Raw genomic sequence first — 25,579 nt, forward strand, 5'->3', positions numbered from 1 at the left:
ACCCATCTAATGGTCACTGAATCCTTGCAGTGGACTTAGGGTGACGCTGTTGCAATCTTTATGGGGTTGAAGAGACACAGGCCCAGACTTAGTTCTTAGCCGGTGAAAACTGGAGATGGAATTCTAATTCCGATTCAGATCTGTTGTGTGTGGGCTCTGTTGATTCTCCTGCTGTAGTAGCTTCATATCGAAGTTATTTGGGGCCACAAAGAGCAGGCACAAATGGCCACTCACTTCAATGGCTGTCAGCCCATAACTACTTACTTCACTAGAGTGGCTGATATTGATAAGAATGGTTTTGAGTCCCCATGAAAAGGTTACATGCCTTTGAAAAGGACAATACCATAAGGCATTTATAAGAAATGTCTAGCCAAGGTCGTTACAGTAATAGCAAGAAAGCAAACAAACAAAGCAAAGTCACATAAGTATAATTCCTCATCTCCCAGACAGTCAAGCCCAGACAGTGACTGGGCATGTGAAATAGTATATAAATAATACATGTCTTAGAATCCACTCTGTTCTTTCTGGAGCCAGGCAGAGAAGGTTTTTGGAGAGTCTGCTGGTTCTTGCTTCGAAGGGTGTTGTTGCTAAGCAATGTTACTAATATTATGGAGAGACAGCCTCCTAGAGACCTGCCACTCAGCCCTGGAGACTTCTGTGGTTGCAAGTGGCTTAGCAGGTAGCAGCAGCTGAGAGTTTTGTGATCAGCGAGATGGGGGCCAGGGGACCCTGGGAGGAAGGGTAGTCCTGTAGGCCACTTCACCATGCAAGTGCCTGGCTTTCTGGAATGATCCCTGGGGAGCCTCTATGCTAAAAAGCTCCGCTTCATGTTCATCAGAACCTGGGTACACCAAAGAATCTCATTTAAAGGCTGGGCACACCTTTAATCCCAGCACTCAGGAGGCAGAGGCAGACAGATCTCTGAGTTTGAGGCCAGCCTGGTTTACAGAGCGAGTTCCAGGACAGCCAGGGCTACATAGAGAAACCCTGTCTCAAAAAACAAACAATAATAACAACAAAAGAATCTCATTCAAATGTTTCAAGCGTGGGGAAAAATCAGTCACACAGTTTAGTGAAAATCCAAAAATTTGCAAGGGAAGGAGGGAGGGAGGGAGGGAAGGAGAGAGAGAGAGATTATAAATTTGAACTATCTCCCGGAACTCAAGCAGTATTTTAAGCACTTTTCTCTTCCTTCTGAATACTCTTTTGGTAACCCTCTGAATAGACAGCTGAAAGTTCTGATTGAAATCACACCTTGAGTGCTTTCCCTAGATTCTGGGCACACAAGGGATGTGGAGGGCTGGGTGCCCAGCTGGAGCGGGCTCTGTGGGTTTCCTCTGTGTGGTTTCCTTCCCTTAGATTTCAGAAATACCACAGGCTCTCCTAGACTCGGTTCCAAAATCTGCGCTGGCTTGGGGCGGGGCCTTTGCTTGGTTGGGTGGTTTGCCCACAGGACGGCTGCTTCAGGGGTGTGTGACTCTGGGAGCATGAGGTTGGGCAGCGGTTCCTCCGGCCCGTTTGGAGTCTTGCCTGTGGATGGCTTCCTGTAGCCGTCACTGTGGGTATGGGCCCTTTTAGGGGCTGCTTGCCAGCTCTGGGAGGAGCCGTTAGCTGTTGAGAGGAGAGTTGGTGTGTTGGCAAAGGCTCTTCCTCTCTCTCATTTCAAAATGGAAACTGCTCTCCCACCTCGAATGACCTTCCCAGTCTTTCCCTCTTCCCACCCTCCGTCTGCTTTCCTGTCTCCCTCTCGGGCTTGCTTTTCCTCATGTGATCGTGTAACCAAGTGTGCTGTAGTCCAGGAGGGGGCGCTGATGTACCTGCCAAGAAGGAAGTCAGTCCTGTTCATCGTGCCCAGGTGTCAAGAGAGTGAGGCGCCAGAGGGAGGCTGAGGAGTGACTTCTCCAGTCTCTGTGTGTGCATTCATGTCCCCCGAAGTAGAAGGGTGTGGTGTTGCTGTCCTATGCTGTCTGATATATTTTTTTTAAACTGTTGCTTTTTCTTAAAGGTTTGGTGATTCAGAGGACAGCTGGAGACTATTCCTGCAGAAAGGGAGGGGCATGGCGTCTGGAGACCTCTGGCCCTACCCTGGATTCAAAGGCTCCTGGTGTCTGAATCTTCCATTCTTAGTTGCTTTGCTTCAGAGCAGTGACCGCTCAAGGTGGGAGGGAGCGTCTCTCCGAGACCAGGGGTGCTGATTGCTTTCACAAGCTTCTGCGGTCGGTTTCTAGGCACAGAAAGCCCCTTTCTTCAGGACTAGGCATGCGTGTCTGTGTCTGAACTCGCTGGCCCTTTGAGTGGCAGCGCAGCTGTCTGTCCTCAGTTCATGATTAACTTGCTTGCTCTCCGCCTCTCAGGCCCCGCAAGCCTTTGGGTTTCCCCTGCACTGGGGCAGAGACCCAGGCTGCCAGCTGCCTGGCACTTGGCTTTTGAGAACTGTGGGATCTAGGGATGGTGAGTGAGAATACCTCAGGGGGTAAGGGGTGGGATGGGATGTGACCCCTTCTGGGACCACTCCTGTCTACAATGTCTTCACTCCCTGTGGCCTGAACATGTGCCGTTTTCTTAGTCTACCCAAAAGTGACCCGGGAACACTTTCCGGTCACTAATGTGAAAAATGTCCCCTTTTCATTTCTCTTTCCAACTGTGATTTTGTTTTTTCAAGGGCCATGTCTTGTTTTGGTGCAAATGTCTGGCTGATACTTCACACTTACCTGTTTTTCTGAATGTGCACGATCAGTTTGGAAGTAGAATTTAATACGTCCATTTTTTATGGTATTTATAGCAGTGTTTTAACATCAGTAAAGAAGCAAGTTGATGTAATGAAAACAAACGTGTAGGCAAATAACTGGGAAGGTGGCATGGGAATGGCCTGATACTGGGACCCACTGTCTGGGCCACACTGTACGTGCTCGTTGGACATATTATTATTTGCAATGAGGTGTGTGTTGACTCTTTGCAGTTAGCAGTGACCTGTTTGGATAACAATGGCCCAAGGATAGTCTTCCCTTTCTGTCTCTCACTTGCCTCTTGCACGGAACTGGATTCATCTTGTTTAATAGATGCTGATGGTGCAGCAAGCCCGGCAGAGATGGACATGAGGTCTTGCGGCATTGCTTTCCTTGCCTTTTTGTGTTCCCTGGGTGGGTTACATGGATGTGATGGGCTGTGGGCGATGGAGCAGGCATTTGTGGAGGGATCGTGTTGGTGACAGGCTTGGTGACAGGGTGGAAACAAGGGCTCTGCCATTCATGGGAAACATCAACTCAGTGTTCCAGCGACCAGGGTCTCAGAGTTGCTGGTGTTTTGGAGACATTTGTTTTTTTTAGCCACATTGGGGGCTTCAAAAGGAGCTGAGAGGGCCTGGAATCCCAAAAACAAGAACGAATAATGAAACCTGCTGGATGGAGAGATTTTGCTCCTTCTTCTAATGTCTCTGTACCTGCTGTGCACTTGACCTGAACTAACTCCCAGGCAGTGGGGGATGGGTGCGAGCAGCTTGCACAGCTCACCAGCTGCAGATGGACGTTCTATTCAGATTATGCTTTTCTCTGTGCATAGACAAAATATATTACCCCACGCTGGGCCACCCTCTCTGCCACGTCCTGAAGCTGTCCATCAACTAACCTGGAGGTGTTAAGAGATACTAGGGGATCCAGAGGCCCCATGCCGGGGGCTATTTTTGTTTCCCCGTTTGAGAACACTCACTTCCCATTCTTTCCACTAGGCAGATTCTGAAGTCACCTCCAGTGAAATCCTTGCAGCTGCCCAGTTCTCTGCCTCATGGGTGGGGCCTTGGGGGGGCACTCGGGTCAGTTATAAATAAACGTCCATGACTGTGTCTGTGATCCCCCATCACTCAGGAGGGCCCAAGGCCATTGCTAATGGATGCTTCATAAATAGACCAGGTGTATTTTGGAACCACCTTGGGGCTCCTTCTCTCTGCCCCAGCTCTAGTGACAGCTAGGAGCTGAGCTCACTGGAGAGTTCGGACAGAAGCCTGGGGCCCTGGAGTTCATTTGCAGCCCCCCTCCGCTCTCGGATACAGTCCTCTCTCCTGCCTGTATTTTCTGTTTGTTTGAACACCAGACTGTGTAAAAAACAAGGCAAATTGCTAAGGGACCTCTCGGCCCCAACAGGGCTGTTTCCAAAGATGGGCTAATTGGCTTGTTTTAATTCCCTTTACCGACCCCCACCCCAATGCCCGATTCCTTCTCCCCAAGGAGGCAAGGCAGTTAGTTACGCTTCAAGGGCTAAGGGGGGCTGGGAGGCCCCGCAGCAAATGGAAGTGATCAAGGAGGGGGCTCTTGAGTGAGGCTCGATGCTGTTAGGACTCAGGCCACCGCTCCTTCCTTGGCTAAGAGCGGCAACGTTTTGTGTTCAAATCAGGATGGAGCTTTAACTCGATGTGCTGGAGATCTGAGGGTCCGACGTGGTGGGTGCGGGCGCAGGACCCGAGGTTCGCTGACTAACCTGGTACTCTAGGAGGAGGAGGCAAGCCTGGGAGAAGTTGATCACCAACCCGGTGTTGCTAAATTCCGAGGCCGGTCCTTCCAGCATCGCTCATGAGTATCCCTTCGCGGACTCTGGGTGGTGCAAGGGGAGGTAGCATCTTTCCTGATCGCTCTCCTCAAACCCTTTCCTCCCCATTCTCGACTGGTTTCGAGAGTAACCCCGTGACCGTCCAGAGTGGGACCCTGGGGCTGGAAGCCCAGGCAGTGGCTGCACGCAAAGGCGGCTTATCTGGGACAGTGGGAGGGTAGTGGCGGACGCGCGCAGTTTCTTCTCCGTGTGTATTTTCTCCTCTGTTGTAAAGCCAGTGACAGCATCGGAGAAGTATCCTGGCAGGCCGGTGTGAGAACTCGTCAGCCTGGGGAGGGAGCCCCAGACGGCCGGCGGGGCGCAGGAGATTGGGACCGGGATCCAGACCCGGGCACAGGCGAGAAAAGGCTGGGGCTGGCGCGCTCAGGGCAGCAGAGTGCGAGCTGCGAACTCGGGCGTCGAGCCCCACAGTGCCCGGCGCAATCGAGTCGCCATCCTTAGTCCGCGATCCGATTCTCTGCCCTCCGGGTTCAGCCGCCTGAGCTCACTAGGGTCCTGTCACCTGCACTCCCTGGGGTCAGGTCCCCTGCTCTCCCGAGTCCGGCCGCCTGAGTTCTCTAGGGTTGCTTTGCGCGGGTCGGGTCGCTCGTTTTACTCTCTGAGTCTCGGCCTGCTGGGGAGTCAGCAGCCCCGGCGCGGGAGGCGGAGCCGAGGCGGGGCCAGGGCGGGCGGTGCGTCGGAGCGGGAGCCCCGGAGCCGCTGGCCAGCCGCGCCCGGAGCGAGCCTCGGAAATGCCCGCGCTGGGGGAGCGCACACCGGCCGCCCCGCGGGCCCCAGGGAGACGCTGAAGGTCGTCGGGAAGTGAGCGCCCAGTCACCTGACCCTCGGGCGCACCTAGGTGGGGCGGGGCCCATGCGAGGCGGGCGGCAAAGGCCGGGGCGCGGGCAGCGCGGAGCTCGCGGAGCCGGGGCGGCGGCGGGGACGCGCGGCGGGCGAGGGCGCGGCCGGGCACCGCCGGCGGCCTCGCCATGTCCCAGCCGGCCGGGAGGATGCACTGCCGAAAGGCGGGGATCCGAGCCGCCGTGGTGCTCATCGGACTCCTGCACAAATCTCGAAAACAGAATAAAGAGAAAAGGTAAAGCTGGCATCACCCCGCTCCCCTGTCCTCCTCGCTCGCGGTGAATTCCAGTTTTCTTTCGGGTGGACTTTTCCTTTTGGCTCCCTTTTGGATAGGAAAAAAAAAAAAAACCTGGCTGGCTCAGACGGGACACTAGGGGAGTCGGAGGGCTCCCAGACCTTGCTTTTGCGAATTGAGGTACCCATCCCAACGCCTGCAGTTGGGAGAGCGTAGAGCTACTAGCTCAGTCCAAGCTTCTCTGCAACTTGGCTGAACCCTCGAGCTGCCTGCCTGGCTCCGCGTGCTCTGCGCTTGGGTGCCGGCAGGCAAGGACCAAGTTTGGAGGTGGATCAGCCTCCGCTTCCCCACCGTGTCTGTTTTTGGGTGTTCCCCTCTTGGACTCTTTCTTGCTACTGCTTGCGCTCTTGTTTGCTCCCGGGCGTTGGAAATTGTTTTCTCTGGCTATTTCAGGGACACTCTGGACATCTGTGTTGGGGAGAGGGGAACGTGTGGAGCTGGTGTGTGTGTGTGTGTGTGTGGGGGGGGAGCACAGAGAGAAGAGTCTGAGGCAGCTGCCTGGGCTCCAGTCTCCAGATGTAGACTTGACACCCACCAAACCCCAGCGAGCTGCTCTTGTAGGTTATCACCATAACCTACCTTTTCTGCTAGGGTCCTAGCAACTGAGGTTGTTGGAACCTAATGCCTGACTTCCAGGGGTCCTGCTGGAGGAGTTTTGGGGGGGGGTTAGTGCCGCACCTCCCCATAGACCCCCAAGGGCATTACAGTCACAGACACATGGGTGGTGACTGTCTGTCTCTGGGGTGCTGAGCAGCAAAGAGGAAAGCTTTAAGAATATGGTCTAGGTCGTGTCTGTTCCTTTTTGTTCCTATTTCTCCAAAATGTGGATTAATGAGATGTTTCCCACAGCCTAGGATGAGATGCCAGGGAAATGATTAAGGTGGCCGAGTATGAAGTAACATTGAGTCACTTGGTAAGAAAGTTCTTCCCAGTTCTCTGCCGGTCGGCAGGATTCCTTCAAAGGGAAAGCTTCAACACGGTGGTGGTAGCCTGGCCTCAACACCCTTTTTCTCCCCTAGTTGTTTGTTTGTTTTGAGACAAGGTTTCTCTGTGTAGCCTTGGCTGCCCTGGAGTTCACTCTGTGGATCAGGCAGACTTTGAACTCACAGAGATCCACCTGCCTCTGCTTCCTGATGTGCCACCGCCAATCTGCTGGCCCCTTGCTTATGTTCCCGTTGTAACCCAGTGAGAGTGGGCTGGCTCAGGCTCTTTAAGTGGGAGAGAGGCTCTGCCTAGAGGGGAGATCATTTTGTTTTCAGGAGCCCCTCCTAGTAACCATTAATGGAACTTATTTTTCCATCTGTGGCAATAATATAAGGCATCACTTAATTGTAGTCAGTACTGAGAATGTGTTTGTTCAGTTGAAGCAGTTGTAATAAAAATCTAAGTGTTGAGGCTGGAGAGATGGCTCAGTGCTTAAAAGTATTTCCTGCTCTTCCAGAGGACCCTAGTTCAGTTCCCAGCACCCATGTATGGGGAGGGTGAGGGGTGGAGGATGTCTCACAGCTGCTTGTAAGTCTAGCTCCAGGGGATCTGAAACCTCCTTCTGGCCTCCCAGGGTGCCTTCACTCACATGTGCAACCTTCCAACATAGACACATACATAAAAATAAAATAGAATCTTAAAAAAAAATAAGTGGCACCGAATATGGCAGGTGGACTCTGGGTGTCTGGTGTCCAGTAGAAAGGCTGCCTGGAGAACAGGAACCCAGTGCTCTGGGTCTGGGACCTTTTTGCTTTTGGACCTTGATTTCCTTTCCCCTTTCCACCTAATCTGTAGAGGAGGCATGAATGGGCCAACTCCCTGGCACTAGAAGGATAAATGAGCGGCTAGTCTCAGGTTCTGCTTGGGGGAAAGAAGAGGAAAATGTGCTCCATAGAAAGGCAGGTTTAGCTGGCCCTGGGGGACAAAGCCTGTGATCCCACCTACTCAGGAGGCTGAGGCTAGAGGATCGCAAGTTCAAGGTCTGCCTGCGCTTCAGAGTGAATTCAGGACCAGCTTGGGCTGGGAATATGGTTCAGTGGTAGAGCACTTTCCTAGCTTGAGTAAAGCCATAGGTTCCATACCAAGTACCAGGATGAGAGGGAAGGCAGACACATGCAACCAGTTCCTAACCAAAGACAGACCATGTGGTAGGGTGGAAAGTCCCCCGTACAAGGTAGGACTTGGAGCCTTGTCTCTTCTGTTGACTATGAGGTGATGGTACAGATTTCAGCTCCTTGTGCTTCACATTCTGTCTACACACAGAGGCTCCAGTGCTATACTGTGGGTGAAGCTGTAGCTGAAGGCTCAAATGCTCTTGGGGATGAAGGGGATGCGGTTTGAATGACTCCCATCTCTCACAGGCCCTGTGCCCTTGCTAACTAAGGAAAGATGTCTGGTGGTTGCAACCCTACCAGTAGTGGTCAAGGCCCATTTTGCACAGGCAAAGGAGGCAGAGAGATGGGCATGGGTTGGGGGTACACAGTGAGGTAGTGGACAGGGGCCAGGGAGAGGTCTGCTGGGATCAGGATGCTTCATGGTGATCTGCCCTTTGTGGATGCTCTCAGCTCTTGTCTGCCAGCCAGGCAGACAGTAGTTGTCCCCTCCATCCTTGGCTTCATCTGGTGCTTCTGTTGCTATAGCCTGATGCCTCTGGCTGTGCACTTACCCTCCTCAGAGAGAGGATCGGCTTTATCTTGGTATAAAGTGGCTTTTGTTTCTTCTCTTGCTTTTTTCTGGAGTTTCTGTGTCTTTAAGTGTCTGGAATCTGTGGTGCACACTATTGACCCTTGCTCTGCGGGTGCCCGCTGGCCACAGGGAATCTGGGGGCAGGTGGCAGCTGCTAGCTCTCGCTAAGCCTTCCCCAAACTCCGTGCTGGATGTTAAATTTGCAGAGTTCTTCCTTCCATCCCTTCTCATCATGTGGTCAGCTCAGACTCAAGCCCCCGCCCCATCCTTCCAGAGGCTTGATCCATCCATCGATCTTCCCAGCACCTCTAATTGACAGGCATATGCAGAGAACACTCTGGGCTCTTTGCCTTCAGGGCTGAAATGGTGATGTGTGGCTGGCAGGGATGTTCTAGTGGTCCTTGTCATCCTCTTTCTATGCTGCTTGAAAATATTACACATGAAGGGGCTGATTGTTATGCCCGGGAAGATGGCCTGGGGGCAAGTGTCCCATGGGCCAGGGACCAGGAGATTCCCAGGGTCTCTTGGTAGGTCCTAAAGAGTTGTGCTCAAAGCTCCAGTTTCAATTTACCATTTTAGAAATGAGCATGGGGTTTATCAGACTTAAAGAATTACACTTATTTATTGTGTGTGTATATGTGCGAATGCCATGGATTACATATAGAATTCAGAGGACAGCTTGCTGGAGTCACTTCTCTCCTTCTGCCATAGATGTCTTGTGGATCTAACTCTTGGTGGCCTCTGAGCTATCTCACTAGCTCAGTTTCTCAGTCTTAACAGATCTCTTCCAGAGTTTGGGACAGCCTGGAGGTTCTGTCCCCTTTTGACTACCTGCAAGGTTTCTGTTACAGGGGATCTGGCCAAATCAGTACTGTGTTTGAGAGGAGCTTGAATCTGACATCTTCTCTGATACTGTAGCTTGAAATCACAGTATAAGGAATTCCTTTAACATGGCTTTATTGAGAAGAGCCTGGTAGATGGAGCGAGGCCCAGAGCACTTCTTCGTAGGGTTAGATGAGGGTGGTGGGAAGCTGGGCTTTGTCACACAAGCCTGTAATCCCAGCTACTCAGGAAGTTGAGGCAGAAGAATCAAATGTTCAAAACCTGCCTGGGCTATAGAGTGAATTCAAGACCAGCTTGACAATTTAGTGAGACTCTGTCTCAAAGTAAAAAGAGGACGGACAGGGGATGCAGCTCAGTGGTAGGACACTTACTCAGCATGCGTGTCAATGTGTGGGGGACTAGGTTCAGTCCCCAGTACTGTGAAAAGTCAATGGTGAGGAAGATGGAGTTTTTGGTGGGGACAGTAACACTTTGGTAGGAAGGAAGATGTATTAGCTGATGGCAGTTGTTTACTAATTCAGATGTGGTGAAGTCAGTGTGGCCTTGGGTGTGACATTCTGAATCAGAAGATAGCAATAAAGAAAAACAAACAAAAGGACAAGTGGAGGGAGTTATTTGGGGACCATTCCCATCCTGGAGATTCCAAGGAGGAAAACATGGATTTTCTCATCATTTAGCAAATGCTTGCTGACAGGCGGTGATGCAGACAGAGCAGAGAATGTTCTGAGAGGGATTTCTCTTTGTGGAGTGTAACTTACAGGGGCATTTCTGTATGGGTTGTTAGGAAAAGCCTGCTTTCCCTTAGTTTTTATTAAAAACAAAACAAAACAAAAAAACAAAAACCAGTCAGGCAGCTGTGGCGCACGCCTTTAATCCCAGCACTCGGGAGGCAGAACCAGGCGGGTCTCTGTGAGTTCGAGGCCAGTCTGGTCTGCAGAGCGAGATCTAAGACAGGCACCAAAACTACACGGAAAAACCCTGTCTCGAAAAAACAAAACAAAACAAACAAACAAACAAAAACCACAAAAAACCCATTGGGCGTGTTAAAGTACCAAGCCTATGACCTTGTGCGTGCTAGGCAAATGCTCTATCACTGAGCCACATTCCAACCTTGAGGTCTTTCAAGGGTTCACAAAGGTGCAGAGAAGTTTATGGTGTAGTGCTCAGTTCTGTGGTCATCAACTGATGTTCAATCTTGTTCTATTTATTAACTACCCAGCGTCCCCACACAGCTTATGTTTAAGCAAATCTAAGATGCTAGAGTGCTTCATTCTTTCATTTGCATTTTTTGAGACAGGTTTCAGTTTGTGTTTTAAAGATAAGTATCCTTAAAAAATTATCAAACCTTTTCACATTAACAGTAAATTCTTTAAATAAACATTTATTTTTATGTATATGTATGCATGCATGTCTATGTGTGGTATGTGCACATGTGTGTGAATACCCATGGAGCCAAGAAGAGGGCTTCTGATCCCTGGAGCTGGAGTGATGAGCGGCCTGACGGGGTTCTGGGAACTGAACTCACAGCCTGTGCTAGAGCAGCAAGTTCTCTGAGCCACTGAGCCCTCTCTCCAGCCCCACAGTAATTCCATAATCTATCTAGTCATTGTTCCAATTTCTCCACTGTCATAAAAGGCTTCCTGAGTCAAGATTCAGGCTATCAAGTGTGATGGGTGTACTCAGTCTATACCTTCTTCTCATCTAATTCTTTCTCTCGTCATTACAACTTGTTTATTGAAGGACCAAGGCCTCTCTCTGCCTCCTTTGTCCTTTTTTTCTTTCCCAGGGTCTTACCCATATTTAGCAAGCAAGGTCTACCATGGAACCATGCCTTAGCTTGGATTGTTAGCTTGTGAAGTTTCCCATAATCAGGGATTTATGGTCAGTGACTCCTGGTGGTGTTTACCACGCTCTGCCACCTGCCATGTCACCTGTAAGTTATCATATGGGTCTAGACCGAAGGCTCTGTCAGGGGTGAGTTCCGCTCCTTTGTTTACTTGTCCTGCTTGCGCGACTGTGCTGCTGGAGGTATCTGGTGCCTCTTTTGATGAGCTGGCAGCCATGATTGTTTTGTTCCTGGACTTTGCACCTGGTGTCCAGGAGGAGACTTGATTTGGAGACAGCCATGTGAGCTAGCTGCCTGATGCGAAGTCTGAGCCTGTGTGGTGTGCAGGAGCCCAGGCCTCTCAGTCCTGGAGTTCCAGAGCTGGAAGGGGCACAGGGTAGGAACCCAACTGCTTCTCAAACCTGAACACATGGAAGCTTGTTCTTGTCCTGGGAGGCGGCTGGGGCCTTCTGTTTATGAAGGGACAGTCTCTTGCTTCTTCACGTCTGATGTTTGAATGCCACCTGCTTGGTTGGCTGTCCTTGCTTTAAAGAACAAAGATCTCCTTGTAACCGTTATCCTGTGGTTAATCTCTCTGAGCGTTTGAGAGTCAGACCCTTGGAGTTTAATGGACAGAATCCAAGGCATGAATGAATTGATTTCTCTTGAACTGCTGTTTGTTTTTGAGATAGAGTCTCACTCTGTAGCAAAGGGTGGTCTGAACTCTCAATCCTCCTGTCTCAGGCTTTGGTGTATTGGGTTTAGGGGTATGCACCACCTCTACAGGCTTGGGGTGTTAGTTGGCTCTCCTCTTTGGTGTCCTTGCTTCTAGCTCTTATCTGGGAGTTTGAAAGAGTCACATAGAATCAAACCTTCTACCCATGGAAGTAGAAGGCCCTGCTTTTCCTCTGTGTCTTCATTCTATCTCAGAGGAAAGCCAACAGCAGTCTTACCTCCTCCCCCATCCCACCATGCCCCATGATCTTTTTTCTGCTGCAGAGTCCTTCCTTCCGTCCTGGGAACATGTCAGTGTGTTCTTGCCCCAGGCCCTTTGCACCTGCTGTGTGTGACTTAATTGGCTGTTGCTTCCTTCACTGGACTCTCAACCTCTGCACTGTCCCCTCAAAAGCTCCCAGGACCAGGCAGTCTAAGCAACTCACTTCAGTCACCCTTGCTTTACTATGATTTATTTATTTCATTGTGCTTATGTGAACTGCTGTCCACTTTATGAATAAACACAATAGCTGTTACTTTCTCGAGGATATGAATGGAGACCAATGGCCCTGGTTGCGTCACTTCCGAGTCTCCTTAGTCGAGAATAGGAGGTGTTCAGTGGGATCCTTGTTGAATGGGTAGAGGGAGGCTGAAGAGGCGGTGGCTTCCCCAAGTAAAATACGCTCATAGCCTGTGTCCCCAACAGCCCATCAGTGTGGCAGTGCTTCTCTGAGGCAGGTTTCAAGGTGCTCTTTTCTCATCTCAGGTCATTCTGTGAGATCTCAGCGAGAAGGGCACTGGATAGCTCACTCTTGCTCATCTTCTCCTAATTCCTTTGACCCCTTCCCTGCTTGTGCGTAAGACCCATAGGCATGAAGACTGTCCCTAGGCTGGGAAAGGCCCCAGGGCTGTCCTTGGCCCTGGATTCCTAGATCTCTCATCCCTGAGCTGCTGCCTGAGAGGCAAAGGCAGACTCTCTTCATTATGGCAGAGGGGCCAGTGGGCGTCTGAATTAGTGAACAATTGCCATTAGCTAATACATCTTTCTCTCCAAACACGGTTTTATCTCTTTGGAGTCCGCATGGTGCACAGATGGCTGCCTACCGTGGTGTTGCCAAATAGAGGCTTGCCAGGCCGGCTCGGTTCAACCAACGAAAATCATTTCTGTGCACATGAGAGCTGCCCAAGGGCCCAAGGAAGATCCTAAGTCATTTTAAGTTGAGGCCTAACTCCATCCACAACCCCACCCCCTACCAACCAAGGTTCTTGCCCACCCAATCCATAAAAAGCAACTGAGGTAGGCAAGATGTTTTCAGGTGGACAAGTGCTTTTTATTTTAATAGCTATTTTGAAAAATGAGCTCTGGCAAGCAACACTGCTTTTCCATGCGTGGCAGTTACATAACATTTTTAAAAAGCAAATTTGTTTAAGTCAAAAATTGCAAGTCAATTTAAAGAAAAGTGTTAGAGAAGCCATTGTCAGGTGGTACTAGGGTTTGGGGAAAATCGGGAAGGTGATGTGAAATGTCTGAGATTTGGGGGACAGTGTCCTGCAGAAACTAAATGGGCCACAAAACACCAGTGTCCCAGGACTGTGGAGGGCAGAATGGTGCTTGTAACAAACCAATATATCGTGCTTTTATTATTTATTTTTACATGTATCTGTTTGTGTGTGTGTGTGTGTGTGTGTCTGTTCTTGCACGTGCCGTGGTGTGCATGTAGAGGTCAGAGGTCAGCTCTGTGGGAGCTGGTTCTCTCCTTCCATCATGTAACTTGTGAGCGTACGAGGGAGGTCATCCATCACACTTGGTGGCACGCACCTTAGCCTGATGAACCCTTTCTCTGGCCCTTGTCTTTAATTTTTAAAAAATTATTTATTTTTATGTGTCTATGTGTCTGGTGTGTACACGTGTGTGTGTGTGTGTGTGTGTGTGTGTGTGTGTGTGTGTGTGTGTGTGTGTGTGTTTGTGTCCACCTGTGCACGTGCAGGCCTGAAGTTGAGGGTGATCGTCCTCTTGATCACGCTCTCCTTTATTGAGGCAGGGTCTCTTTGCTGGGCCGCATAGCCCACCAGTTGCTCCTCGGCTGGCTCACCAGCTTGGATGGGAAGTCCTTAGTGCTTGCCTCCCAAGTGTTAGGGTTGCAGTGCTGTGGCTGCCCAGCTTTGACATGGGTTCTGGGGGTCTGAACTCTGGTCTTCATGCTTCTAGGGCAGATGCTTTATCCACTGAACCACCTCCCCGGGTCCCAAACCAAAACTTTTCGAAGCTTGCTATCTGCTAGTTCTGGGGGGCAAGGGCTTACGTGCATATTGCACGTACATCTTTATGAATTTTATTAGTTTTTTTTGTTGTTGTTTTTTGTTTTTGTTTTAGCCTGCAGTGCTGGGTACTAAACCCAGGGCTTCTGCTTGCTGCCGGCCAGGCTGTAACTCCGATTTCTTAACTCTGTTGTTATTTGCTGTTTTCTCCATTGTTTAGGTGAGGAATTGAGACTTAGAGGCCAAGGACTTGTGCTAAGCGTAGTTAGAAGTGGAGGATCAGGAATTTCAACCTAGTTTGAGAGACTGTGTACTATTTTTGTTGTAGTTTGCTTTGAGAGCAGGGTCTTGCTGTATAGCTTCAGCCTTCCAAGTACCGGGATGACAAGGGTCTGTCCCCACACTCTGTGTGGTGGTGCTCTCCACTCAACTATTACATGCCGGTGTCGTTTTGTTGCTGTTGTGACAGAAAGCCTGAGAGAAACGACTTCAAGGAGGAAAGGTGTTTGTAATTTCCGATTTCAGGTGTCGGTTGGTGGTCAGCCGCCTCCACTGCTGTGGACCGGTGCTGAGGTGGAGCCTCCTTGCAGAGAGGGCACAGTTAGGGCGGGACGGAGCAGAATTGTTCGCTGGATCATGGTAGTGGGAAATGGACAGGGGAAGATGAAGGGTCCGGGGACAAGGTACACTTTCCAAAGGCATGCCTCCGGCGGCCTGCTTCCTTCAACTATGCCCCACCTCCTAGGTCTATTTAGCTATGCATTAATTCATCAGCAGATTGATCCATCCGCAAAGTCAGAGTGCTCTTGATCCAGTAACCCCACAAGAGCCCAGCAGTTGTCAAGTAAACCCTTAATACACGAGCCTTAACACAGGGAACAGTTAAAAAGATTTATTTATTTTTACTTTGTATACACACACACACACACACACACACACACACACACACACACACATCTGTAACATGTGTGCCTGGTGCCTGTGGAAGTCAGGAGAGGGTGTCAGGTCTCCTGGAGCTGGAGCTATGGGTGGTTGTGAGCCACCTTGTGGGTGCTGAGCCACCTCTCCAGCCTCCAGGGGACATTTGAAAACTCAAGCCATAGCAAGGGTTCAGAACCTAAGATGAGCGCCTTTGCAGTGCCTGCCTTGAGATGAGCTCTCAATGCATGCAGTGGCTTCTGTTGTTAATGTATGCAGGTGTAGTGTATACACAAGGAGCATAAATGTATGCAGGTGTAGTGTATACACAAGGAGTATAAATGTGTGCAGGTGTAGTGTATACATAAGGAGTATAAATGTGTGCAGGTGTAGTGTATGCACAAGGAGTATAAATGTGTGCAGGTGTAGTGTACACACAAGGAGTATAAATGTATGCAGGTGTAGTGTATACATAAGGAGTATAAATGTATGCAGGTGTAGTGTATACACAAGGAGTATAAATGTATGCAGGTATAGTGTATGCACAAGGAGTATAAATGTATGCAGGTGTAGTGTATACACAAGGAGCATAAATGTATGCAGGTATAGTGTACACACAAGGAGTATAAATGTGTGCAGGTGTAGTGTACACACAAGGAGTATAAATGTATGCAGGTGTAGTGTATACACAAGGAGTATAAATGTGTGCAGGTATAGTGTATACACAAGGAGTATAAATGTGTGCAGGTGTAGTGTATACACAAGGAGTATAAATGTGTGCAGGTGTAGTGTATACACAAAGAGTATAAATGTATGCAGGTGTAGTGTATACACAAGGAGTATAAATGTATGCAGGTGTAGTGTATACACAAGGAGTATAAATGTATGCAGGTGTAGTGTACACTGTAAGGAGAGAGTGCAAGGGTTCCTCATGTGCACTGACCTGTTTGGACACCACCCAGATCAAAAATACAGAATTTTTTTTAAACCATGGTCTTTCTCTGTAGCTCAGGCTTGCTTGGAACCTGCTGTACAGCCCCAGGCTAGCTTGAACTCATGATCCCTTTGCCCCTGTTTCCCCAAGGACTGGAATGACAATTTTGTGCTCAGCTCAACATTGGGGTCTGTGAGTAGGAGCCTGGGTCTTCTCTCCAGAGGATAGTGTTTGAGAACTCAGGCTGGTTTCTTGGGCTGAGTGAACTTGGTTCGACCTTCTCTTCTTCCAGACATACTCAGTGAGGACCTGGAGCCAATGCAGTGATTATTCACTGCCCTTGGAGCAAGGGTGCTTTGAAAAATTGTCACTTGCTTTTAAGCTTATCGGCTGTGAACACGCTCTTTCATGAAGGCTGGTGCTTTAGCCAAGTCCTGCCTGGAGCCCTCCAGGATCTGGGGACGTCCCTGGAGACACATTGGCTCCATGTGTGCCCCGAGAGAGCTGGCCCTGCCAAGTCTTGGAGTTAGCCTACTTCCCCTGTAGGAAGAAGGTCAGGCCTTTTGGTGAGAGTCACCCCTCCCTTGTCTTTCCCTGCCTTTGCCTAGTTCTGTTTCTTTACTGTAAAGACTGCTACTATCCACACAGAATGCCGTGAGGTAGACTCGGGGCGTGACGATGGCCCCATGGTCACAGGCGAGCGTTCTGCACAGCTCCACGAGGTCACTCCTCTTATCCCTGGTTCATCAACAGATACGAGTCACAGAGTATAGTTGGCGTGGCAGCAGGGGTCCCCTGGGTTTCACTGCGACAGCTGTGCCATCCCTGCCCCCTGGGAGCTGGCACCTGAGGCGGAGATCAGAGAGTGACTCCTGCAGAGTCCTTGGCAGCACACCCGGGTGGGTGCTGGGGATGCAGGGAGGATGGTACAGAATCAAAGCCCTTCACTGCCATCGTCTAGAGTCCGGTCAAATCCACTTATTTTTTTTCTGTTTTTTTTTTAAAAATTTATTTATTTTTTGTTTGATGTGTATGAGTGTTTTGCCTGCCTGTGTGCCGTACCCAGTGCCCACAGAGGCTAGAAGAGCACGTTGGATTCCCCAGGACTGGAGTTACAGACAATTGTTAGCAGCCATGTGGATGCTGGGAATCAAACTCAAGTCCTCTCGAAGAGGAGCTTGTGCTCTTAACACTGAGCCCTCTCTCCACTCCCCCTCCCCCAAGACGGGGTCTCACTGAGTAGCTCTGGCTGACCTGGAACTTGCTATGTAGACCAGGCTGGCCTTGAAGTCACAGAAGTTTTCCTGTTTTATTTTTTCCCTCTTTTAAGTTTTTATTTTAAGATTGTAGATTCCATGTTCTAACTCTGTTTTTCAGCCTTCCCTGGAGAAACCAGTAGCTCTGGCAATGTTGCTGGGGCCTTCCCTAAAATGCCAGCCACCTGTTCCCTGACCCTTTCCACCTGTCTGCACCTGCACACAGTGCTATCCACTTCAGGCATGATGCACAGGATGTGGCATGGGAGAGGCCTGAGGCCTAGGGTGGGGAGCTCTCAGGGTAACTCTGTAAGCCTAAAGCCTGAGGGTTACAGCCCAGCCTTGCATCTCCCTTGGCTCCATTGGCTTGGGATAGGTGCGTTGTGAGCAGACCAAGGAAACCTGCATCCGAGCTGTAGAAGCTTGGTTGCTGAATGGTGTTGTCCTTGGATTTCTTCCTCTTCCCTCACACTTGTAAAGACCCTCACAGAAAGTGACAGAAATTGTGGCAGGCTGTGTACATGGTGTTACACAAGCTTAAGAAAATATAGAGGGGGTGGGGGTCAGAGCATGGATGGAGGCTCATTCTGGGTATGCGCTGGACAGGGAACATGCATGGAGCCCCACTTAGGGTATGCACTGGACAGGGAGCGTGCATGGTGCCCCACTCTGAGCATGCACTGGACAGGGAGCGTGCATGGTGCTCCACTCTGGGTATGCGCTGGACAGGGAGCATGCATGGTGCCTCAGTCTGAGCATGCACTGGACTGGTAGCATGCATGGTGCCTCAGTCTGAGCATGCACTGGACAGGGAGCGTGCATAGTGGGTGAGGACCATGCCCGTAGCCCCACCTTGGCTATGCAATGGACATGGAACATGCATGGAGCCCTACTCGGGCATATACTAGTCCAGGAATACAGATGGCGTCTACTCTGGCCGTGCACTGGGACGGCGCCTGGGCCTAACTTAATTTTGTTCCCTGTATGTCAGTTCTTTTCATCACGTCTGTTTTGCATAGTGTCTCCTGTCACTCAGCCTGTGCATCAGCTTTGGGACAGTCTGATGCCTAATTCCATCTCTTTTTTCTTCCTACTCAGTATGTGGTGACCCTGGTTGAAGTACTTGGCTTGCTGCACTTGCTTTGCAGTACCCAGGCAGGGGGATTGTAGGGGAGGAGACCAGGTTCATGATAAAACACCAAACTTAAAACCCATGGCACCTGAGCACACTGTAGACCACACACACACACACACACACACACACACACACACACACACGCACACGCACGCACGCACGCACACACGCACGCACACATACACACTCTGATCCACACACACATATAAGGAAGGGACAGGACAGGTGTCTGGAGCAGCAGAATGTCTTCCGAATGCTGGCTCTGAGCTGAGGGTGAGGGAGCATCAAGTTGGGGAAGGGTGTGTCTGTCATGTTAGGCCTCAGAAAAGCTGAAGTGCATCCTGGCTGCCAGGCAGCTGTCCTCACTAATTAGACAGGAATTGTAGGACTGGCTGCAGCCACGGTTACCCACATGCTCTGTATTTTAATAGGGCATATATTTTAATAAGATATTTAACCCAAGATGCAGAGGCAGAAACCGTAAATCAAGAGATAACTGAAACAGGCCATCTGGAAAGAAGACCCACAGGTGTTCCGGGAAAGGCTTCTGAGTGCGACATCAACAAAGGCCAAGACTGATAGCTGAGAAGGTCTCCCAAGGGCATGCCCTTGTGCAGGCTGGCCACAGGCTGTGGGGCAAGTGATGGGAACAGAGGCACCTGGGTCCACATGGCTGTTCCTCTGCACCACTCCTCAATTCTGGAAAGTGCCTCTAGCCTTCACTGTCACTGGCTCTGTTTCATCTCTCAAATACAAATGCAAGGTGCAGCCCTTTGTGGAGGTGGGGTGTGTTCTAAACACCCAAATTTGAGTTCTTCCCTGTTGGTATTTGTGGAGTGCAAGTGTGTGCTAGGCACCATGTGACAGGGTTCGGGGGAAAGACTGTCCTCCTAGCTCAGCCAGGAGAGACCTGCTGTGTCAGGGGGAACCCAGGGCAAAGAACTGTGGGATCTGAGGGGTTATCTGGGGGGACAGATATCAGGAGGAATGCCCCCGCCCAGGAAGACAGCATGTGGTTGTTTCATTGTAGGTGGCCCATGAGGACGGACAGGAGAGAGTGAGCGGAGAAGTGCATTTTAGTTAACCTAGAGAGCGCCAGCAAAGGCGTGGAGGCGGGAAAGGGCCGGGGTGCATCCCAGAGCCTGGGTTGACTGTAGTGTGGATTTCATCTGGGGAGCAGTGCAAATGAGGTTGTTGGGTGGCCTGAGGGCATGCCGGAGCTGGTATTGAATGTCAGGGAAAGAAGGCCAGGTCAGGCAGTGAAAGGCTTGCCTGCTCCGCCTCCCCCGGCTCACAGTGTAGCATCCTAGAGCAGGGTCCGGGCAGTGTGGCTCCCAAAACGCTGTTCTGTGCTGCTTGTCTCACAGCAATTCCATTAGGCAGAGCCCAGACAGTCTGTGCCTTTGAGGGGTGGCAGGGGTCCACCCCAAACAACTCTGCTTCTGATTGTTTTTATTTGTTTGAACTTTTGGGACAAGGTCCCACTCTACAGCTTAGGCTGGCCTCATACTTGTGGCTTTAGACTCCCTAGTGCTGGGATTATAGGTATGAGCCACCATACCCAATTCTGATTGATAATTTATCTGAATTAACCAGCAGTCTTGGGGCTGGAGAGATGACTCAGCGGTTAAGAGTACTTGCTGCTGTTACAGAGTACCTGGGTTTGGTTTCCAAAACTCACATGGCAATCGCCGCAGCCTATAACTCCAGTTCCAGTGGATCCAGCGCCCTCTTCTGGCCTCCTTGAGCACCGGGCATGCATGGGGAGCACATACATGCAGGCGAAGCACTCATATACATTAAAAAAAAATTCCAGGTATAGTAGTGCATGCCTTTAATCCCAGCACTTGGGAGGCAGAGGCAGGAGGATCTCTCTAACTCTGAGGCCAGCTCGGTCTACAGAGTGAGTCACAGGACAGCCAGGACCACATAGAGAGACCATGTTCTTAAAAAAAACAAAACAACACAAAAAAATAAAATCTTAAAAAAAAAAATAAAAAGTAATTATCTCTTGGTTGTAAGTTCTAATTAATGTAAAGAAAAAGAATCAGGTGTCGTTGCCCTCCCCCCACCCCACCCCCAGCTTAACTGGTAAGCTAAAGGGGATGGGTGGTTCAGGCATGGCAAGATCCAGGCTCAAATTAGTTCTTGGGTGTTGATTTTATCCCTAGGCTATATACTTCGTTGTCTTGTCTGGGGATTTATAGTCTTCATTTAGACAGAAAGAACAGCCTGTTTTCCAGCATCAGTGGAAGTCCCAGGGACAGTTCAGATGGCGCTTAGTGGGCCACATTCCTACCCTTGATCTTTGGCCAGAGGGACAGGATGCCTCTGGCTTCAGGAGTCAGGGTTTTGTGGCCCGTTGTTCCTGGTTCCAGGAGGGGAGTTGCTTGGCTGAGAACAAAGGGGACGCCCGAGGAAGCTGATGGGCAGTGGGCAGGTAGGAGCCCCAGCAGTGGCTCTGTCTCCTGGCCAGGGGGTTAGTTGGTCTTGATCTTGGTGTCTTGATCCCTAGTCTTCTGCAGTAAGCCCACCTGGACTTCTTTTCTTGAGCCTATCCTGAGCACTGAGACTGTCAGACATGTGACTGTCTTGGACCTTGGCTGAGGGAACAGGTTAGCCCTGCCCTGGATCCTCAGCTCGAGGACCGAGCAGTACTTCCCATCCTCTTTTGTTAATGCATCGTGTGACCCAGTTGTTCATCACCCAGGAAAGCCTGCATTTCTCCTAGCCCCTGGCAGAGGGTGCTCTTGACCCCAGGGCCCTAGCTGAGGGTGGAGCTGCTTCTCTGTGATCCCCTCCCCTGCTGGAGGACCAGGCCCAGCAGCAGTTTCAGAGTTTGAGAGGTAGAGACCCTTGGCTAACAAAAACCAAAAGTGCAGAAGGGCAGAGGGGCAGCCTTGAAGCCTCTCAGAAAACCCAGGGAGGCCACAGAGACATAATAATCCAGAAGGTCTGCAGCACTCAGCCTGTGACCCTCAGTTTTCCTTGCTGTGAGATGGGATTAGGACTAATGGATGCTTCCTACTTGTTCTTGGTTGGGATTACTGCTGCAAACAAACATTTTATTCAGCCAATCTACTCTTAGGATGTAAAGAATTGAAAGCAGGGCCTCAAACAGTTGCTGGTTAGAACAGGCCAGGGTGGCGGCAACACAAGTGTCCTCCAGCAATGGCTGGATGAGCAGAATGTGGTAGATCCATACAGTGGAGTACTATTCAGCTATAAAGCAGAATGGAATTGTCTTACAACATGGAGGAAATCAAGACATTATGGTAAGTGAAATGAGCCAACGCGGAGACAGGTCCCCATGGTTCCATTTCGCCATACTTTGTTCTGGTTGCTGTAGCAAGCTATTAGAAACTTGATGTTAAAGCCGCACACATTTGTTTCTTACTACCTAGGGGCTGAGAATTGAATAGTCAAGGCCCTGGCAGTTGTGGTACCTGGTGAAGGCCGCTTCCTGTCCCTCGGTGCCTCCGCCTCCTTCTCCTTTTCACAAAAGATTCTATGGGTATGAGTGCTTTGCCTGCTTGTATGTCTGCACCACATGTATGCCTCGTGTCCACAGAAGCCAGAAGAGGCTGTCAGATTCCCTGGAACTGGAGTTACAGATGCTCTGAGCCACGGTGTGGGTGCTGGGATCAAATCCAGGTCCTTTGCAAGAGCAGCCAGTGCTCTTAATCACTGAGCCACCGATCTAGTCCTGATAACTATCTTTTTACTGTGTATTCACAGAGGAAGTACAGGGAGACTCTGTGGGACCGCCTTTATAAGGGAATAGACCTCACTCATGACAGTTCTGCCCTAGCAATCTAATCACCCCCTGAGACCATTACTTTGTGGGGGAGGTAGGAATCCACTCAGTATATGGATTTGGGGATACATGGCTGTTTAGTCTACAGCACACTCATGTGATGCTTGGACTATGCAAACTCAGAGGCAGGAAGTAGGATATAGATGATTAGAGCCTAGAGTGGGGAACATTATTGGTTAGTGGATATAGAGCTTTTTTAGTTGGGGCGATGGGAAGTTCTAGAAATGGATGGTGGCAGCAATGGTTTCATCACAGTGTAATTTCACACTTAAAAGTGTTTGAAAAAGTGAAAACAAAGATCCCAAACAGACCCCATTCAGACCCTAGTGTGGAAAGCAAAATGAGAGGATGCCTGTTTCTAGTTGAAGATGTTATGGGCACAGTGGCCTTAGCCTGGCCCCTGAGCACTGAGGCATGTTTGGAGCCCATGTGCCTTGGGGACCCCAGGGAAGCCACAGTCTTCTAAACACTCCATATGGTGAAGTTAAAGGTCCCTGATGGCCCCATCTTACAACCTCCGGGTAGGTAAGGTAAGACCTGGGGAGCAGTCCAGGAAGCCTTGGGCCAGTTTGTGTGAACCACCCTTTCATCCAGGCATTGTCTTCTGCTGCAGCCCATGGGCAATGTTGTGTGGGACTCTACTGTTTCCACAGGCTCAGCATGGGGCTAAGAAGGGGTGTAGAGGGAAGAGCCTGGACCACCTGAGTGAAGGCTTGGGTTCAGTGACAGAGTGGTGTCCTCTGTGACCTTCCAGCCCATCCTGTGCTGGGCAGCATCTACCCCAAGTGCTGATGGCCTGAGAAACCTGCAGTTTGGGCTTCGGTGCCGACTTGACCACTGCAAGGCTCAGAGCCGTCCTCTAAGTTCATTTGGGGCTGCTTCCTGCCGGCCTGAGGTTAGTATTACTAGTTTTTAATTGTAATATGTTTTAAAATCCTTGTTGCTTGCAGAAAATTTAGAAAACACAGAAAACATGTGACCCCAGCTTGGGCCCCGAGACTCAGCAGTGACCACTGTTCATCAATACTATGTTTTCTTTTCCTGTCTGTTCACCCGGCCTCCACAGAGTCACATCTGCATCTTTACCCCTTGCTCCAATTATAGCCAAATTGGGATTCTCCTTCCTATAGGGTGCACTAATCAGGCCTCTGGAGAGCCAGAAAGCCTTGTTAGCCAAACAGAGCAGGTTGTTCGCAGGCATTCCCTTGTGTGGAAGGCCTCAGCTTCAGGCGCAGCTGGCTCCAGGGCCCATCTGCACCGCCCCTCTCCATTTTTGACTTGGTGTCTGTCTTTGGGTTGGTTTTATCCTCCTGGGCCATCTGTCCCTGCGACATTGGGGCCACAGCTGTAGTTCACCGTGGGCAAAACATTTTAGCTTCTTGACATCCAGAGAGGAATGAAAGCTACTTTTCCACGGCTCCAGCTAGACAAATTCTAAGGAGGAAGTTATGATTGGACAAGATTCTGTGTTTATCTCTAAGCCAGCACGGGGAGGGTGCTTGTTCTGGGGGCCAGAGTGTGGTAGTAAGAGTCCTTTCAGAGGGACTGAGGGGATGGCTCAACAACTTGGGGACATGAGTTCAATTCTCAGAACCGGCATTAAAAAGCCAGACATGGCGGTAAATGCTGGTAAACTCAGCGCTGTGGGGGTAGAGACAGGAGGGTCCCTGGGGCTCCCTGGACTGCCAGTCTAGCATAATTGATGAGCTGTAGTCCAATGGGATACCCTGACTCAAATGGGCAGCTCCTGAGGATGAGAGCTGAAGTTGTCTGCTGATCTCTACCTGCATGTGAATTGCAAACTCATGTACACACACACACACACACACACACACACACACACACACACACACCCCAGAAGGTGAAAACATGTGTCTTCCCTTTGACACAGTGAACTAACTGCCTTGGGAGTTTCTCAGAATGTGGGGGTGGCATGCTAGCTCATTGACTGGTATTAGCTGAGGATTATTTGAGGTAGTAGAATACTGGAAACAGCCAAATGCCTGTCTAGAGGGAACTGATCACACTGGTTATTTCACTTGCTTGCCACAGACGACTCCTGCACTTGAAGAATGCAGAAGCGGTTTGGATGATGATCCAATCGTTCCCCAAAACTTTACATAATGAAAGCGAGGTGCAGGATAGAATGCAGCAGATGCATGAGGTGCAGGATACAATGCAGCAGATGCATGCTTTTGTGTGGAAAAAAATGGGGAAACAAGACTTTGTGTTTGTGCTGACTTGAACTGGTGGCCCTCGGCATCCTCAGGGTCTGTCCCCATGGGTTCTACCAAACTTGATGGGAATGATTTTGAAAAGAAATTGTTCTTGTCCTGAACATTCGCAGACCATTTTTCTTTCCACCATTCTCTAAATGAGACAGTGTGACACTTTTTTTTTTTATAGCATTGCTGTTGTTTTAGGCGTCAAGAGTCATTAAGAGATGATTTAGAATTTGGGGAAGTATTACATAGGTTTACAGAGGGAAGTACTGTGACATCCTGTAGGAGGGACTTGAGTGCAGCCTCAGATTTTGGTATATGAGGCTTCAGCAGGTGGTTGGGGTGATTCTGGGGGGAACCAGAGTCATTTCCCCACAACTACAGAGGGGTTAGTCTCTGTAGTATTTGCATAAAGAAACTTCAGATGAGTGTGTAAAAATCATTTCAGGGGCCAACTAGATTAGAACAAAGATGAGGAGCTTTGAGATGGCTCAGTGGTTAAGCATTGGCTGTCTTTCCAGAGGACCTGGGTTTGATTCCCAGCACCCACATGGTGCCTCACAACTGTCTGTAACTTCAGTTCCAGGGGATCTGATGGCCTCTTTAGGCTTTCATGGGTATTAGACATTCACATGATACACAGACATACATGCATACACATAAAATAGTAATAAATAGATAAGACAAAGTAAAATTTCTAATAATTTTTGGATTTTTGAGTCACACAGTGTATTAGCTATTCACATATTAACAGACCAACTTCCTGTCAGGATGGTGGGTAGGCAGTTCTGGAATTAGACATTAGTGATGCCTGGCTGCGCAACACCGTGATCATTTAAAAAATATATTCATTTAACACTTGAACATTTATTTTTATTTTTGAGAATATAATTACATCATTTCTTCCTTCCTTTTCCTCCCTCTCTATATATACCTCTCCTTGCTGTCTTTCAAATTCATGGCCTCTTTTTTCATTAATTGTTATTCTATGCATGTATGAATATGTATAGACATCTATTCTTAAATATAGCCGGTTCAGCCTGTGTAGTATTGCTTGTGTGTGTGTTTCCAGGGCTGACCGTTTGAATGGGAGTGCTGTCCACGGGGAGGACTTTTTCCCGCTCTCAGCACTCCTTCCTTGCCTGTCGTTCTTTGTCTAGGCTTGAGGACCCATGAGCTTCCCCCTCCCATGTTAGCCTGTCTCTTGGTGTCCTCCTTGGTAGGTCATGTGTAGGCAGCCATGTTAGTGAGA

General features: G+C 49.8%; 1 protein-coding gene across 12 annotated transcripts in view; it reads left to right on the top strand.

Moving 5' to 3' along the window:
* The window catches only part of Rap1gap2 (RAP1 GTPase activating protein 2), a 230,443-nt gene that overhangs the window by 80,205 nt on the left and 124,659 nt on the right, over positions 1-25,579 (top strand). Inside the window, exon 1 of one of the 12 annotated variants that reach the window (XM_052756085.1) lies at positions 5,280-5,674. The exons of the other annotated variants lie outside the window; for them this stretch is intronic. Within the exon in view, the coding sequence (XP_052612045.1) occupies positions 5,568-5,674 (107 nt within the window). The 5' untranslated portion in view covers positions 5,280-5,567. Of the gene's footprint in view, positions 1-5,279; positions 5,675-25,579 lie in introns of those variants that run through there. 12 annotated transcript variants of the gene reach the window in all.

This window comes from Peromyscus californicus, unplaced genomic scaffold, assembly GCF_007827085.1.
Source record: "Peromyscus californicus insignis strain IS unplaced genomic scaffold, ASM782708v3 Scaffold_3__1_contigs__length_106647218, whole genome shotgun sequence".
NCBI lineage: Eukaryota > Metazoa > Chordata > Mammalia > Rodentia > Cricetidae > Peromyscus > Peromyscus californicus.